Below are 15,332 nucleotides of genomic sequence, written 5' to 3'. Positions count from 1 at the left end.
TTTGTGGGATCCATTCCTGGGAAATGGAACTCTGTTGCTCTAAGGTCCTCCAGCGGGAAAGAACAAAGCTAAAGGACACAAGAAAGCCCAGGAACCATCCAAACGCATGGGGCAGCTGTTGAGGGAAATGGAACAGGCAGGACAAGGTGGGTGCATTTCCCCCAGGCTTCCCCTGGGACTCAGCAGCCGGGGGCGTTCCCTGCACATCTGGACACACCGTGCCCGGCACAGCGGGAAGGGATCCATGGCAGCCTGGCTGCCCCGCTGCTGCTTTCACGGCCTGCAGGGCTGTTTCCCAGCCTGGCCTGGCTGCAGCTTCTCCCCAGCCGCTGCAGGAAGGCATTTGGCAGCAGCCGACAGGGAGCCCAAACTGCACCATGGGCCGTGCACACCCTGAGATCCCCTGCAATTTCCAAGTCTTTGGGTAGATCAGGAGGGGTGGTGGTTTCGAAAAGAGAGAGCCCTGTCACAGCCCCTGTGCCTGGGCCTTATCCTGATCCTTATCCATGTGTTTGACAAGTATTGCCTCCTGAAGTTTCCATCTCCCCCGTGGGTAATGGTTCCATGTGATCCAGCTCTGCCTCTTCCTTTCTCAGGGATGGACAGAGAGGCTTTATGGAAGGCATCATTTCCTGAAGGAAGGGAGGCAATTCCAGGCATGGGCACAGTCACAGGAGGTAATTGCTGTGCTGAGCTCAGCCCTTGGTGAGGCTGTGTGGCAGAAACTCTTCCCGAAGGCCCTGAGCTGTGTGAGAGGGTCTGACTGTTCCTTGGCCTGTCTAAGCTCACCGAGCAGAGATAGGCAAGAAGGGATAGTTGTGGCACTGCCTGCTGCCGATTACGCCAGGGATTTAGTGACGGTTTCCTCTGTGGGAGTGAGAGAACCACCATGGGCCCTGGGCAGGAGCAGCCACCCCTCCAGGCATGTTGCACAGGGCCTGCAAAGAGTGTGGAGAGTGACCAGGAGCCAGCCCAGAGCTCCCCAGCCAGGCCCCTGTGCATCTTTGGCCATGTCCATTGACATCGGGCTCTCATGGCCTTAGCCGACCCCCTTGCAGTGCCCAGTTCCCTGAGGCAGAGGGAGACCCCTGCACACCATGGGAATGCTTCTGATCTGTGCTTCTCTCTAGATTGGGATCGTGACATGGCTTCTCTGGGAGGCCTAGCACAAGACAGTTTGAAATCCATGGAAAATTCTGCAGGCAAGTTCTCAATGTCCCTTTTCCTGAGAGAATAATCAGTGTCAGTGTGGCAAGACCTCACTCATGTGCCATTTACCTTAAGAGTCTGAAGGTTGTTGAGATCAGGAAAACCTGCCCTGCTCCCTTCTAGAGCCCTGAGCGATCCCACAGAATCACTGTCAGTGGGAGGAAGGAGCATTTGGCTTTCCATCTTCCTCCCATGTGCAATGCCAGTGTGTCCTTCCATGTGCTCTGTGCAGCCAGGGAGAAGAGCAGAGAGGGAAGGGGCCGGGCCCAGGGCTGTGCCCCGGGGCTGAGCCTTTCACAGCTCCTTTGCCGGCCCCAGGGAGCCTGAGCTGCTCCTGCTGCTGCTGCTGCTGCTGCCAAGGCCTGGCCCTGGCTGGGGCTGGGTTTAGAGCTGCTGGCAGCTCCAGGGAGTCCTTTCTGCCCCAACTGCCCAGCAAGGGGCTCCTTCCATCCCAGTGTGGGGCCGCCGCAGGCACGTGCTCCCCCTGCCCCTGCTCCTGAGTGGGAGGCAGAGCTGAGCGAGTGCCTTGGAGGCCACCAATCACCCAGGGGCACTCACTGCCACTCTGGCCTGAAGGAGAATCTTCAGCAGAGACACAGGAGCTGTTCTGTGCTGCCTTTCTTTGCAGATAACCCTGTTGCTGAAAGTGATCTGGCTTCCCAACCCACATTCAGGATTGAGCCTCTGGGAGATGCTGAGGGTAGGTCAAGGCCTTTCCCCCTGGGAGAGCTGCCAGCTCAGGGCCCAAAGCTCGGCCAGGGGGGCATCGCTGCAGGTGCCAGGGCAGAACCATGCACATGTGTGCCCTCGCCCTGCGCCATCCCCTCACGACTTCTGCACAGGCCTGGCAGCTGTTTGGAGGTGGGAGGGCACTGGCCCAGTCCCAAAAACCCATATGTTTTTCTGATCCTTAACCAAGACTTTGAAAAGCATTGTCTCTTGAAAATGCCACCTCCCTGAATGGTAGATAGTTCCATCTGATCCAGCTGTCCCTCTTCCTTTGTCAAGTGATGGACGAAACATCTCAGCAGAAGGAGGCACATCCCGGAGGAAGCAGTGGCTCAGTGCCAACATCTGCTGCAGGGAGGAAGGCGATGCCAGGCACGGGCACAGGCACAGGAGGTAACTGCTGTGCCGGGCTCAGCCGGGCTCAGCCCTCGGCGGGGCTGTGTGGCAGCAGCTCTTCCCCCAGGCCCTGCCCTTGCACGGCCCGGCAGCAGCCAAAGCTGGAGGCGCCTCGGCTTCCAGGCCTCTGGAGCTCGTTCAGAGCCCCGGGGAATCGGGACTCGCGCACCAACGCCCCTCCCGCTGCAGCTGCTCCCGGAGCTGGCCCTGAGTGCCCAGAGGCCCAAGGCACGGGAGCAGCCCCGAGAGGGAGCCCTGCTGCGAGCCCAGGGCCAGAGCCAGCCCTGGCTCCTGACTGGGCAGGGGCTGCACTGGCTCCTGACAGGGCCTGACTCTGTCCCCTGGGGCTGGGGGAGCTGTCCCAGGGCAGCGAGGCCCAGGGCTGCCAGGGGCTGCTCAGGGAAGGGTTTGGCCCGTGTCCCTCAAAGCAGCGACTGCCCAAGCAGCTGCGCTGGCCCCGGGCTCTCCTCCCGGCCTGCTGGGCTTTGTTGGGTGGCACAGCCTGTGCCAAGGGGCGGCAAGGTGCCTGCAGGCCCCAGCTCTGGGGGAAACAGAGAACGTCCTGGCCGTATGCACCCTGCTGCCAGCTCAGCAGTGCAGCACAGCGCGGGCTCACGCTCCCCGTTGCTCCCACAGATGCAGCCAGCACCACAGCACCTGTTCCAGATTCCCAGAAGGGCATCGGAAGGGGTTGCCGTTGGGAAGCACGCTGTTTGCTGCAGTTAATGGCAGATGTGCTTTTTTTTCATCTTTTCTTCATCTTGTGCTGTGTTGCAATCTGGTGCTTCTGGAAGATAATACAGTGAGTGTTTTTATCCTCTTTCCCTCAAACAGCTTCTTTTACAAGTCTAATATAGATGGGAAACATTCCCCGAGAGGCTGCAGTGGAGTTGTGGCCAGTCTGTGGTTGCCCCAAGAACTCTGCTGAGGGTTCTGCTGCTGCCCAGTGCTTTCATTGGCCTCTTAATTGCTGGGCCTTGTCCTGGGGGGCCCGCTGGGGCTGCAGCCAGTGCTGGCTCCCACTGAGGCTGCCTGGCCAAGAGCAGCCCCGGGGGCACAGGGCAGAGGCCAGGCAAGGTGGGGAGGAGAAAGAGCAGGGACGAGATTGCCCTTGAAAGGCACTCGTGCTCTGGGGCCCGCTCCTGGCCAGGGAGCCTGCCCAGAGCCGTCCCCTGCTCGCCGGGGCCTTGAGGGGCAGCTGTCCAGCTGGGCCAAGGTGTGCCAGCAGCTCCAGCCGGGCTGGGGAGCCTTGCCAGCTCTGGGCCCTGCTGTGCAGGAGGGTCCCAGTGTGCCACTGGCAGCTGGGGCCTCAGCCACTCCTCTCTCCACAGGAACGCCTCTGCAGCTTCACAAGACCGGCCAAACAGCTCAGTCAGGGAGAACAGGACCTGTCATCTTGCATGTCCGTGCCAGTGTCCATTGTCCCTTCCACAGCTGCATTACCCACTGATTGGGGGGGACATGCTGCCACCACCCAGAACAGGACCCTCTGTCTCCGAGAGTGCTGACCCTGATGTCTGGCCAGGACTGAAGGTGGGCCCCTCCTGCCAGGGAAGGGCTTGAGCAACACCTTGGTGCTTCAGCTCTGGTCCCTGGCTGCTACCACCAGCACTGGCAAAGCTGCTTGTCTGGGCACAGCCAGTGCTGGGCAGGCAGCAGCCGGGCATGTGGCTCCTGAGACACCATGTTTTGGCTTTGTTTTTCATTTTTAGAAATTAGAAATTTTTAGAAATATTTAGATTTTTTTTTGTTTTGTAAGAAGAAATCTCCAAAATTTCTTCTCTTTTTCCATATTAGTTTAGGATTTTTCAAAATAGTTTTGGAATTCAGAAAAACTTAGACCATTTTTACACTTCTAGAATAAAAAGTAGGATTTCATTTAATTGGTAATCTTTACTCTGCAAAGAGCTAAGACAACCCAAGGCACCTAGTCTACTGGAGAGGCTCTTTTCCTGCTGAAGATTTGTACCTGGTCACAAAAAGTAATGTAAAACCTTTTCCCTGATATTTTCTGGGATTTCTGACAAGCTCGCCTCTCAGTCTTCAGAGGCAAACTTTGAGCACAGTGGGAATCTCCTGCTGTGCAGGTAGGTCTCCTGTTTTTTTCTTGGTTTAGGGTAAATTTGGGAGATCACCTCCAAAGGGGTTCCCTAGAAAACAGATTCAAGCGGCCCCTCCCCCAGCTAGTTTGAGAAAAAGATTTTTTTGGAGAAAAGTGAAAAAACCTCTTTATTTAACAGGCAAAGCATTCACCATCAGAAAAAAACATGAACAATATTAAACAATAAAACCTCTCGCCGCTTAGAAGAAATGGCAAACTCAGAAAGTCCCCTTTGTGGGCTGTGGCTCTGCTCAGTCATTCTTTTGTCAGTCCCTCTGGGCCTGGAAATGCCGCAGCCCAGGCCCAGCCTGCTGGGCCACAGGTGTGAGCTGCTGGTGCTCTTCTGGGTGTTCAGTCCAGAGCAGGTTTAAACAGTTCCATGAAAAAAGAAAAACCACAGTCCAGCAAAATTCTCTGCCTCAGCTAGCTAAATACTAACTAAAAAGCAAAGGAGAGCTCTATCCCGCTGTCTGTCCCTGCTGCAGACAACACAGTCCAGGAGAAGGATGCAGGGGAGCAAGTGCAGTTTCTGATAACAAATTCCTTCTCGTCCCCCTCCTTCACTCTTGGAACCAGTCCTAAAGGTGCAAAACTTATTTCTGGGCTAAACTGACAATTGGGGATACAAGCATCAGAAAGTCACCCCAGGACAGTGTCCCAGCTGCAACTGGGGCCTCAGCTACCTCCTCTCTCAACAGCTTCCTCTCTGAATGGGCCAAAGAACTCAAAGAACGGCCAAACTACTCAGTCTGGGACACATCTGCCTGACATTTCCCATCTCCATGCCCATGCCAGATGTCCCTGTCACAGCTGCATGACCAGCTTGTTGCTCTACAGATGCTGCCACCAGTGAAACAAGACCCTGTGTCCCTGAAGGTTTTGCTGAGCAATGGCCCTTGAATAAAGCAAAACATTTCCAATCAGGGCAGTCCATTTGTACAGATGGGGGTACACTCTGGGGGCACAGCCAAGGCAATGAGGTCACAGCAGGCTCTGGGGTCACAGCAGGCTCTGGGGTCAGAGCAGGCTGAGGTCACATCAGGCTCTGAGGTCACAGAGGTGCCAGAGCCCCGTGGCTGCACAGCACACAAAGGACCGAGCAGTCAGTCCTTGAGCACAACTGTTGCGGCAGCAGCGGCGGTGGCAGCAGTGGTGCTGACATTGGGACAGCGGTGTCAGGACAGCGGTGGCAGCAAGAGCTGCGGGACTGGCAGAGGGCAAGGCACCATGGCCCTTGCTCTACGCCTCTTCCTCCTGCTCCTCCTGGCCGTGGCCCTGCCTGCCAGGGCTGCCCAGGCTGCTCCGTTGCAAGTGCGGGGAGCAGGTGAGCCGGCAGCCTGGCTCCCCTTTCCCGGGACAGCGCTCCCTGCTCGCCGGGAAGCGCTGCGGGATGGTTTTCCCCTGGGCTTGAGGGAGTGTTTCCTGGGGGAGAGGGAGAGAGTCCCCAGGGGCCTGGGGCTGCCCCATTTCCTCTCCAGGGATGTTGCACAGAATCTTAAAGAGGCTGGACTGTGACCAGGAGACAGCCCTGAGCTCCACAGGCCCCTGTGCAGCTTTGGCCTTGTCCATTTGCCACCTGGCTCCCACAGCCTTACCTAACCTGCTTGCTGAGCCCAGTTCCCTAAGGCAGAAGGAGATCCCAGCACACCATGGAAATGGTTCTGATCTGTGCTTCCTTCTAGATTGGGATCGTGACATGGATAATTTGGAAATGCTGGTGCATGATGCTTTGAGGATCTTTCCAGATGCTGGAGGCAAGTTCTCAATGTACCTTTCCTGACAGAATAATTAAGTGCCAATCAAGCAAGAGCTCTCTTCTGCCAATTCTCTTAAGTTCATCTGAAGATTGATGGATTCCGAAAAGATTGCCCTGCTCCCTTCGAGACCCCTGAGTGATCCCACAGGATCACTGTCAGTGGGAGGAAGGAGCATTTGGCTGTCCATCTTCCTCCCATGTGCAATGCCAGTGTGTCCTTCCATGTGCTCTGTGCAGCCAGGGAGAAGAGCAGAGAGGGAAGGGGCCGGGCCCAGGGCTGTGCCCCGGGGCTGAGCCTTTCACAGCTCCTTTGCCGGCCCGGGGAGCCTGAGCTGCTCCTGCTGCTGCTGCTGCTGCTGCCAAGGCCTGGCCCTGGCTGGGGCTGGGTTTAGAGCTGCTGGCAGCTCCAGGGAGTCCCTTCTGCCCCGACTGCCCAGCAAGGGGCTCCTTCCATCCCAGTGTGGGGCCGCCGCAGGCACGTGCTCCCCCTGCCCCTGCTCCTGAGTGGGAGGCAGAGCTGAGCGAGTGCCTTGGAGGCCACCAATCACCCAGGGGCACTCACTGCCACTCTGGCCTGAAGGAGAATCTTCAGCAGAGACACAGGAGCTGTTCTGTGCTGCCTTTCTTTGCAGATAACCCTGTTGCTGAAAGTGATCTGGCTTCCCAGCCCACGTTCAGGATTGAGCCTCTGGGAGATGCTGAGGGTAGGTCAAGGCCTTTCCCCCTGGGAGAGCTGCCAGCTCAGAGCCCAAAGCTCGGCCAGGGGGGCATCGCTGCAGGTGCCAGGACAGAACCACGTACGTGTGTGCCCTCGCCCTGCACCATCCCCTCAGCGCTCCTGCGGCTCAGTGCTGCCCGTGCAGAACTGCAGAGATGACAGAAGCTTCTGTGGCTGTTGGGTTACAGGTGTGTCTGCAGGGAGGACTTTTCCTGCTCCTTTGGTGGATGTTGCACGCAAGCCCAGCTCCCATCGCAGGGGTGAGTAGTGTGTCCTGCTGAGCCCACAGGCTGAGCCCTGGTTTTGTGGGATCCATTCCTGGGAAATGGAACTCTGTTGCTCTAAGGTCCTCCAGCGGGAAAGAACAAAGCTAAAGGACACAAGAAAGCCCAGGAACCATCCAAACGCATGGGGCAGCTGTTGAGGGAAATGGAACAGGCAGGACAAGGTGGGTGCATTTCCCCCAGGCTTCCCCTGGGACTCAGCAGCCGGGGGCGTTCCCTGCACATCTGGACACACCGTGCCCGGCACAGCGGGAAGGGATCCATGGCAGCCTGGCTGCCCCGCTGCTGCTTTCACGGCCTGCAGGGCTGTTTCCCAGCCTGGCCTAGCTGCAGCTTCTCCCCAGCCACTGCAGGAAGGCATTTGGCAGCAGCTGACAGGGAGCCCAAACTGCACCATGGGCCATGCACACCCTGAGATCCCCTGCAATTTCCTGGTCCCCAGGCGGCTAAGGAGGGGTGGTGGTTTGGAGAAGGGAGGGCCCTGGCCTGCCCAAAAAGTTCATACGAGTTCCTTGCAGCTTTGGTCCGCTACGGCCTCAGGCAGCCAAGATGCCCAGCTAGCACTGCCTTTTGGTGAGGCCGTAGCCGCCGTGTGCACGGGCGCTCCAGGGCTATGGCGTTCGCCTCCCTACTAGTGCTGAGCGCTCCGGCGTGGGTACGCAGCTTTAGTAGCTTCACGCTGAGAGGAAGCAAAGGGACGAGAGAGGCACACTTTGCTTGCGAGCCTGAGAATGTTTTATTTCCCGCGTGGTCACAGCGATGGGCAGGGCGACCGTCCCCAGGTCGGTGCCAGGCAAAATGGCGACAGGACAATAGAGGGCATTAGGTTAAATAGGGGGCGGGAGAACAGGGGTGGGAAACCCCCTCGCCCGATAGGGACAGACAACAGGGGAGTGACATAGAGCATAACAACTTAGGGGAACATAACAGAGGTGGGTACGGTGTTCTGGGACAAATAGCATTGCAAAGGTGGGGTGACTGATACAGAACTTCCAAGAAGAATCAGGGAGTGGCTACGAGATTGACATGTAAGAGCTCCTGTGGTAGCCAACTTGGATTGCTAAGCCTCTGGGCCTGAGCCCTGCTGAGGTTTGAGCTGCCATCTCTGCTCCTTCGCATTGCGGGCACAGCCCAGACAAGATCGGCACAGCCCAGAGGAATTATCCCGAGCAGGCTCAGGGCACTCGGGTACTGAGCAGTCCTGCTGGGGTCCCTCTGTGGGAGACACATCCCGAAACCTGGGAGAGACTGCACAGGGAGCCCATGGTGGGGAAAGGGCAGAGGGCAGGAGCAAGGCTCCAGTGTGTCCTGAGAGGGACTGGCTATGTCCCCTTGGGCTGAGGAAGCTGTCCCAAGAGAGGGAGCGCAGGAGGGAAGGAATGGTTCTGGCATTCGTGCTGCAGTTATCCCTAGGGCTTTAGGGACGTTTCCCTCTGTGGGAGGGAGAGGGCCCCAGGGCCCTTGGGCTACTCCAGCCACCCCTCCAGGGATGTTGCACAGGGCCTGCAAAAAGGATGGAGAGTGAGCAGGAGCCAGCCCTGAGCTGCCCAGGCCCCTGTGCATCTTTGGCCATGCCCATTGACATCAGGCTCCCACGGCCTTAGCCGACCCCCTTGCAGTGCCCAGTTCCCTGAGGCAAAAGGGGATCCCAGCACACCATGGAAGCAGTTCTGTTTTATGCTCCCTTCTAGACTGGGATCATGACATGGATTCCCTGCTCGTCCTTCTGGGTCACAGTTTGAAGACCTTGGCACAAGCTGTAGCCAAGTTCTCAAAGTCCATTTTTACTTAGAGTATAATCAGTCAATGTGGCACGAGCTCACACTTGTGCCACTTTGCTTAAGAACAGGCAGGTTGTTGAATTCCGGAAGCCTTGCCCTGGAGCCCTGAGCGATCCCACAGAATCACTGTCAGTGGGAGGAAGGAGCATTTGGCTGTCCATCTTCCTCCCATGTGCAATGCCAGTGTGTCCTGCCATGTGCTCTGTGCAGCCACGGAGAAGAGCAGAGAGGGAAGGGGCCGGGCCCAGGGCTGTGCCCCGGGGCTGAGCCTTTCACAGCTCCTTTGCCGGCCCGGGGAGCCTGAGCTGCTCCTGCTGCTGCTGCTGCTGCCAAGGCCTGGCCCTGGCTGGGGCTGGGTTTAGAGCTGCTGGCAGCTCCAGGGAGTCCCTTCTGCCCCGACTGCCCAGCAAGGGGCTCCTTCCATCCCAGTGTGGGGCCGCCGCAGGCACGTGCTCCCCCTGCCCCTGCTCCTGAGTGGGAGGCAGAGCTGAGCGAGTGCCTTGGAGGCCACCAATCACCCAGGGGCACTCACTGCCACTCTGGCCTGAAGGAGAATCTTCAGCAGAGACACAGGAGCTGTTCTGTGCTGCCTTTCTTTGCAGATAACCCTGTTGCTGAAAGTGATCTGGCTTCCCAGCCCACGTTCAGGATTGAGCCTCTGGGAGATGCTGAGGGTAGGTCAAGGCCTTTCCCCCTGGGAGAGCTGCCAGCTCAGAGCCCAAAGCTCGGCCAGGGGGGCATCGCTGCAGGTGCCAGGACAGAACCATGCACGTGTGTGCCCTCGCCCTGCACCATCCCCTCAGCGCTCCTGCGGCTCAGTGCTGCCCGTGCAGAACTGCAGAGATGACAGAAGCTTCTGTGGCTGTTGGGTTACAGGTGTGTCTGCAGGGAGGACTTTTCCTGCTCCTTTGGTGGATGTTGCACGCAAGCCCAGCTCCCATCGCAGGGGTGAGTAGTGTGTCCTGCTGAGCCCACAGGCTGAGCCCTGGTTTTGTGGGATCCATTCCTGGGAAATGGAACTCTGTTGCTCTAAGGTCCTCCAGCGGGAAAGAACAAAGCTAAAGGACACAAGAAAGCCCAGGAACCATCCAAACGCATGGGGCAGCTGTTGAGGGAAATGGAACAGGCAGGACAAGGTGGGTGCATTTCCCCCAGGCTTCCCCTGGGACTCAGCAGCCGGGGGCGTTCCCTGCACATCTGGACACACCGTGCCCGGCACAGCGGGAAGGGATCCATGGCAGCCTGGCTGCCCCGCTGCTGCTTTCACGGCCTGCAGGGCTGTTTCCCAGCCTGGCCTGGCTGCAGCTTCTCCCCAGCCGCTGCAGGAAGGCATTTGGCAGCAGCTGACAGGGAGCCCAAACTGCACCATGGGCCGTGCACACCCTGAGATCCCCTGCAATTTCCAAGTCTTTGGGTAGATCAGGAGGGGTGGTGGTTTGGAAAAGAGAGAGCCCTGTCACAGCCCCTGTGCCTGGGCCTTATCCTGATCCTTATCCATGTGTTTGACAAGTATTGCCTCCTGAAGTTTCCATCTCCCCCGTGGGTAATGGTTCCATGTGATCCAGCTCTGCCTCTTCCTTTCTCAGGGATGGACAGAGAGGCTTTATGGAAGGCATCATTTCCTGAAGGAAGGGAGGCAATTCCAGGCATGGGCACAGTCACAGGAGGTAATTGCTGTGCTGAGCTCAGCCCTTGGTGAGGCTGTGTGGCAGAAACTCTTCCCGAAGGCCCTGAGCTGTGTGAGAGGGTCTGACTGTTCCTTGGCCTGTCTAAGCTCACCGAGCAGAGATAGGCAAGAAGGGATAGTTGTGGCACTGCCTGCTGCCGATTACGCCAGGGATTTAGTGACGGTTTCCTCTGTGGGAGTGAGAGAACCACCATGGGCCCTGGGCAGGAGCAGCCACCCCTCCAGGCATGTTGCACAGGGCCTGCAAAGAGTGTGGAGAGTGACCAGGAGCCAGCCCAGAGCTCCCCAGCCAGGCCCCTGTGCATCTTTGGCCATGTCCATTGACATCGGGCTCTCATGGCCTTAGCCGACCCCCTTGCAGTGCCCAGTTCCCTGAGGCAGAGGGAGACCCCTGCACACCATGGGAATGCTTCTGATCTGTGCTTCTCTCTAGATTGGGATCGTGACATGGCTTCTCTGGGAGGCCTAGCACAAGACAGTTTGAAATCCATGGAAAATTCTGCAGGCAAGTTCTCAATGTCCCTTTTCCTGAGAGAATAATCAGTGTCAGTGTGGCAAGACCTCACTCATGTGCCATTTACCTTAAGAGTCTGAAGGTTGTTGAGATCAGGAAAACCTGCCCTGCTCCCTTCTAGAGCCCTGAGCGATCCCACAGAATCACTGTCAGTGGGAGGAAGGAGCATTTGGCTTTCCATCTTCCTCCCATGTGCAATGCCAGTGTGTCCTTCCATGTGCTCTGTGCAGCCAGGGAGAAGAGCAGAGAGGGAAGGGGCCGGGCCCAGGGCTGTGCCCCGGGGCTGAGCCTTTCACAGCTCCTTTGCCGGCCCAGGGAGCCTGAGCTGCTCCTGCTGCTGCTGCTGCTGCTGCCAAGGCCTGGCCCTGGCTGGGGCTGGGTTTAGAGCTGCTGGCAGCTCCAGGGAGTCCTTTCTGCCCCAACTGCCCAGCAAGGGGCTCCTTCCATCCCAGTGTGGGGCCGCCGCAGGCACGTGCTCCCCCTGCCCCTGCTCCTGAGTGGGAGGCAGAGCTGAGCGAGTGCCTTGGAGGCCACCAATCACCCAGGGGCACTCACTGCCACTCTGGCCTGAAGGAGAATCTTCAGCAGAGACACAGGAGCTGTTCTGTGCTGCCTTTCTTTGCAGATAACCCTGTTGCTGAAAGTGATCTGGCTTCCCAACCCACATTCAGGATTGAGCCTCTGGGAGATGCTGAGGGTAGGTCAAGGCCTTTCCCCCTGGGAGAGCTGCCAGCTCAGGGCCCAAAGCTCGGCCAGGGGGGCATCGCTGCAGGTGCCAGGGCAGAACCATGCACATGTGTGCCCTCGCCCTGCGCCATCCCCTCACGACTTCTGCACAGGCCTGGCAGCTGTTTGGAGGTGGGAGGGCACTGGCCCAGTCCCAAAAACCCATATGTTTTTCTGATCCTTAACCAAGACTTTGAAAAGCATTGTCTCTTGAAAATGCCACCTCCCTGAATGGTAGATAGTTCCATCTGATCCAGCTGTCCCTCTTCCTTTGTCAAGTGATGGACGAAACATCTCAGCAGAAGGAGGCACATCCCGGAGGAAGCAGTGGCTCAGTGCCAACATCTGCTGCAGGGAGGAAGGCGATGCCAGGCACGGGCACAGGCACAGGAGGTAACTGCTGTGCCGGGCTCAGCCGGGCTCAGCCCTCGGCGGGGCTGTGTGGCAGCAGCTCTTCCCCCAGGCCCTGCCCTTGCACGGCCCGGCAGCAGCCAAAGCTGGAGGCGCCTCGGCTTCCAGGCCTCTGGAGCTCGTTCAGAGCCCCGGGGAATCGGGACTCGCGCACCAACGCCCCTCCCGCTGCAGCTGCTCCCGGAGCTGGCCCTGAGTGCCCAGAGGCCCAAGGCACGGGAGCAGCCCCGAGAGGGAGCCCTGCTGCGAGCCCAGGGCCAGAGCCAGCCCTGGCTCCTGACTGGGCAGGGGCTGCACTGGCTCCTGACAGGGCCTGACTCTGTCCCCTGGGGCTGGGGGAGCTGTCCCAGGGCAGCGAGGCCCAGGGCTGCCAGGGGCTGCTCAGGGAAGGGTTTGGCCCGTGTCCCTCAAAGCAGCGACTGCCCAAGCAGCTGCGCTGGCCCCGGGCTCTCCTCCCGGCCTGCTGGGCTTTGTTGGGTGGCACAGCCTGTGCCAAGGGGCGGCAAGGTGCCTGCAGGCCCCAGCTCTGGGGGAAACAGAGAACGTCCTGGCCGTATGCACCCTGCTGCCAGCTCAGCAGTGCAGCACAGCGCGGGCTCACGCTCCCCGTTGCTCCCACAGATGCAGCCAGCACCACAGCACCTGTTCCAGATTCCCAGAAGGGCATCGGAAGGGGTTGCCGTTGGGAAGCACGCTGTTTGCTGCAGTTAATGGCAGATGTGCTTTTTTTCATCTTTTCTTCATCTTGTGCTGTGTTGGAATCTGGTGCTTCTGGAAGATAATACAGTGAGTGTTTTTATCCTCTTTCCCTCAAACAGCTTCTTTTACAAGTCTAATATAGATGGGAAACATTCCCCGAGAGGCTGCAGTGGAGTTGTGGCCAGTCTGTGGTTGCCCCAAGAACTCTGCTGAGGGTTCTGCTGCTGCCCAGTGCTTTCATTGGCCTCTTAATTGCTGGGCCTTGTCCTGGGGGGCCCGCTGGGGCTGCAGCCAGTGCTGGCTCCCACTGAGGCTGCCTGGCCAAGAGCAGCCCTGGGGGCACAGGGCAGAGGCCAGGCAAGGTGGGGAGGAGAAAGAGCAGGGACGAGATTGCCCTTGAAAGGCACTCGTGCTCTGGGGCCCGCTCCTGGCCAGGGAGCCTGCCCAGAGCCGTCCCCTGCTCGCCGGGGCCTTGAGGGGCAGCTGTCCAGCTGGGCCAAGGTGTGCCAGCAGCTCCAGCCGGGCTGGGGAGCCTTGCCAGCTCTGGCCCTGCTGTGCAGGAGGGTCCCAGTGTGCCACTGGCAGCTGGGGCCTCAGCCACTCCTCTCTCCACAGGAACGCCTCTGCAGCTTCACAAGACCGGCCAAACAGCTCAGTCAGGGAGAACAGGACCTGTCATCTTGCATGTCCGTGCCAGTGTCCATTGTCCCTTCCACAGCTGCATTACCCACTGATTGGGGGGACATGCTGCCACCACCCAGAACAGGACCCTCTGTCTCCGAGAGTGCTGACCCTGATGTCTGGCCAGGACTGAAGGTGGGCCCCTCCTGCCAGGGAAGGGCTTGAGCAAAACCTTGGTGCTTCAGCTCTGGTCCCTGGCTGCTACCACCAGCACTGGCAAAGCTGCTTGTCTGGGCACAGCCAGTGCTGGGCAGGCAGCAGCCGGGCATGTGGCTCCTGAGACACCATGTTTTGGCTTTGTTTTTCATTTTAGAAATTAGAAATTTTTAGAAATATTTAGATTTTTTTTTGTTTTGTAAGAAGAAATCTCCAAAATTTCTTCTCTTTTTCCATATTAGTTTAGGATTTTTCAAAATAGTTTTGGAATTCAGAAAAACTTAGACCATTTTTACACTTCTAGAATAAAAAGTAGGATTTCATTTAATTGGTAATCTTTACTCTGCAAAGAGCTAAGACAACCCAAGGCACCTAGTCTACTGGAGAGGCTCTTTTCCTGCTGAAGATTTGTACCTGGTCACAAAAAGTAATGTAAAACCTTTTCCCTGATATTTTCTGGGATTTCTGACAAGCTCGCCTCTCAGTCTTCAGAGGCAAACTTTGAGCACAGTGGGAATCTCTTCAAGTCACCATCTTGGTTTGCTTCTGCACAAACTGCCTCAGTTCTAGAGCAGGGGCTTCTCTCAGCTTCTGCCGCCCCGCTCCCCCCAAGCCTGTCCTGAGCCCTCTCCTGTGGCTGCTGCGCTGCCATGGAGCTGCTGCAGAGCACAACAGCTCTGCCACAGCCGCTCAGCAGGACTGGAGAAGCTTTCTGGCCTTGCTTACTGGAGGCTGGTGGCTTCCCTAAGCACAAGTTGAGCTTTGGAATGCTGTGTCTCACCTTGCACAGGAACTGATGCTGCCTTTCTCGTGGAGGCTAAACTCCCATGGGCTCTAAAAGCTTTCTTGCCAGCATAAGGCCTGGAAAACCATTTAATGCAGCCATTTAGTATGAAAATGGCCCAGTCCCTGTATCAAAGTAGCTTGTTTAAATGCGGAGCCCACCAGAGCATCCCTCCAGGGCATACCTTTCTCTCCCCCACCTCTGCCTCCATGACTGCCAAAACAGCACCTTTGACAGTTCTTTCCCAGAAGCTGAATGGCACCATTTTACTTGGGGGAGGAAAAAAAAAGGGAAATGTTCTATGATACCAGCAGCAGCAGCAGCAGCAGCAGCAGCAGCAGCAGCAGAATGAGCCGCAAATTAGTGAAATGACATCAACAACTCAGACTGTGGACTTATTTCTCTCTGAGAGCGCAGCACTGGCTTTACTATGCCTGAAGTGCAGATGTGCTACGGTCTTAAAATCAGTTTGATGCAGACCTAATTTGGATTCAAGCACAGCTCTGTGAGCGCTTTAGGGATTGGCTACCCTGGCACAGTTGTGTGTCTGGAGTAACCTGCCCAGCCATTGCCACCTGAAGAGCGAAGCAGGGTGGAAAAAGCAAGGCTGCAGAGCAGCTGGAACTGCAGGGAGCCCATTCTGTCAGGAGTGACAAAACCATCCCACTTTAGGACTGGGTTTGTGAGAAACGACTGCTCA

The 15,332-nt window shown here is 57.6% G+C and overlaps 1 protein-coding gene and 1 long non-coding RNA gene across 9 annotated transcripts in view; both read left to right on the top strand.

Annotated features, from left to right (window-relative positions):
• The window catches only part of LOC128793906 (uncharacterized), a 61,858-nt gene that overhangs the window by 20,515 nt on the left and 26,011 nt on the right, over window positions 1-15,332 (top strand). For 4 of the 8 annotated variants that reach the window (XM_053953359.1, XM_053953363.1, XM_053953358.1 and 1 more), the window contains 12 exons: window positions 45-146; window positions 597-677; window positions 1,131-1,202; window positions 1,838-1,909; window positions 7,098-7,169; window positions 7,256-7,357; window positions 9,577-9,648; window positions 9,851-9,922; window positions 10,009-10,110; window positions 10,561-10,641; window positions 11,095-11,166; window positions 11,801-11,872. In XM_053953359.1, coding sequence (XP_053809334.1) covers window positions 45-146; window positions 597-677; window positions 1,131-1,202; window positions 1,838-1,909; window positions 7,098-7,169; window positions 7,256-7,357; window positions 9,577-9,648; window positions 9,851-9,922; window positions 10,009-10,110; window positions 10,561-10,641; window positions 11,095-11,166; window positions 11,801-11,872 — 972 coding nt within the window. Of the gene's footprint in view, window positions 1-44; window positions 147-596; window positions 678-1,130; window positions 1,203-1,837; window positions 1,910-6,823; window positions 6,896-7,097; window positions 7,170-7,255; window positions 7,358-9,576; window positions 9,649-9,850; window positions 9,923-10,008; window positions 10,111-10,560; window positions 10,642-11,094; window positions 11,167-11,800; window positions 11,873-12,180; window positions 13,027-15,332 lie in introns of those variants that run through there. The other 4 variants (XM_053953365.1, XM_053953360.1, XM_053953361.1 and 1 more) reach the window with 4 other exon arrangements.
• Window positions 13,036-14,362, top strand: LOC128793909 (uncharacterized). The gene is made up of 3 exons (XR_008432931.1): window positions 13,036-13,098; window positions 13,627-13,827; window positions 14,200-14,362. It is a non-coding gene; the product is annotated as an uncharacterized LOC128793909 (long non-coding RNA).

The sequence above is a fragment of the Vidua chalybeata genome, chromosome 12 (assembly GCF_026979565.1).
Source record: "Vidua chalybeata isolate OUT-0048 chromosome 12, bVidCha1 merged haplotype, whole genome shotgun sequence".
Lineage (NCBI taxonomy): Eukaryota > Metazoa > Chordata > Aves > Passeriformes > Viduidae > Vidua > Vidua chalybeata.
The sequence above is the reverse complement of the archived record's forward strand: the minus strand, read 5'-3'. Positions and strand labels throughout refer to the sequence as shown.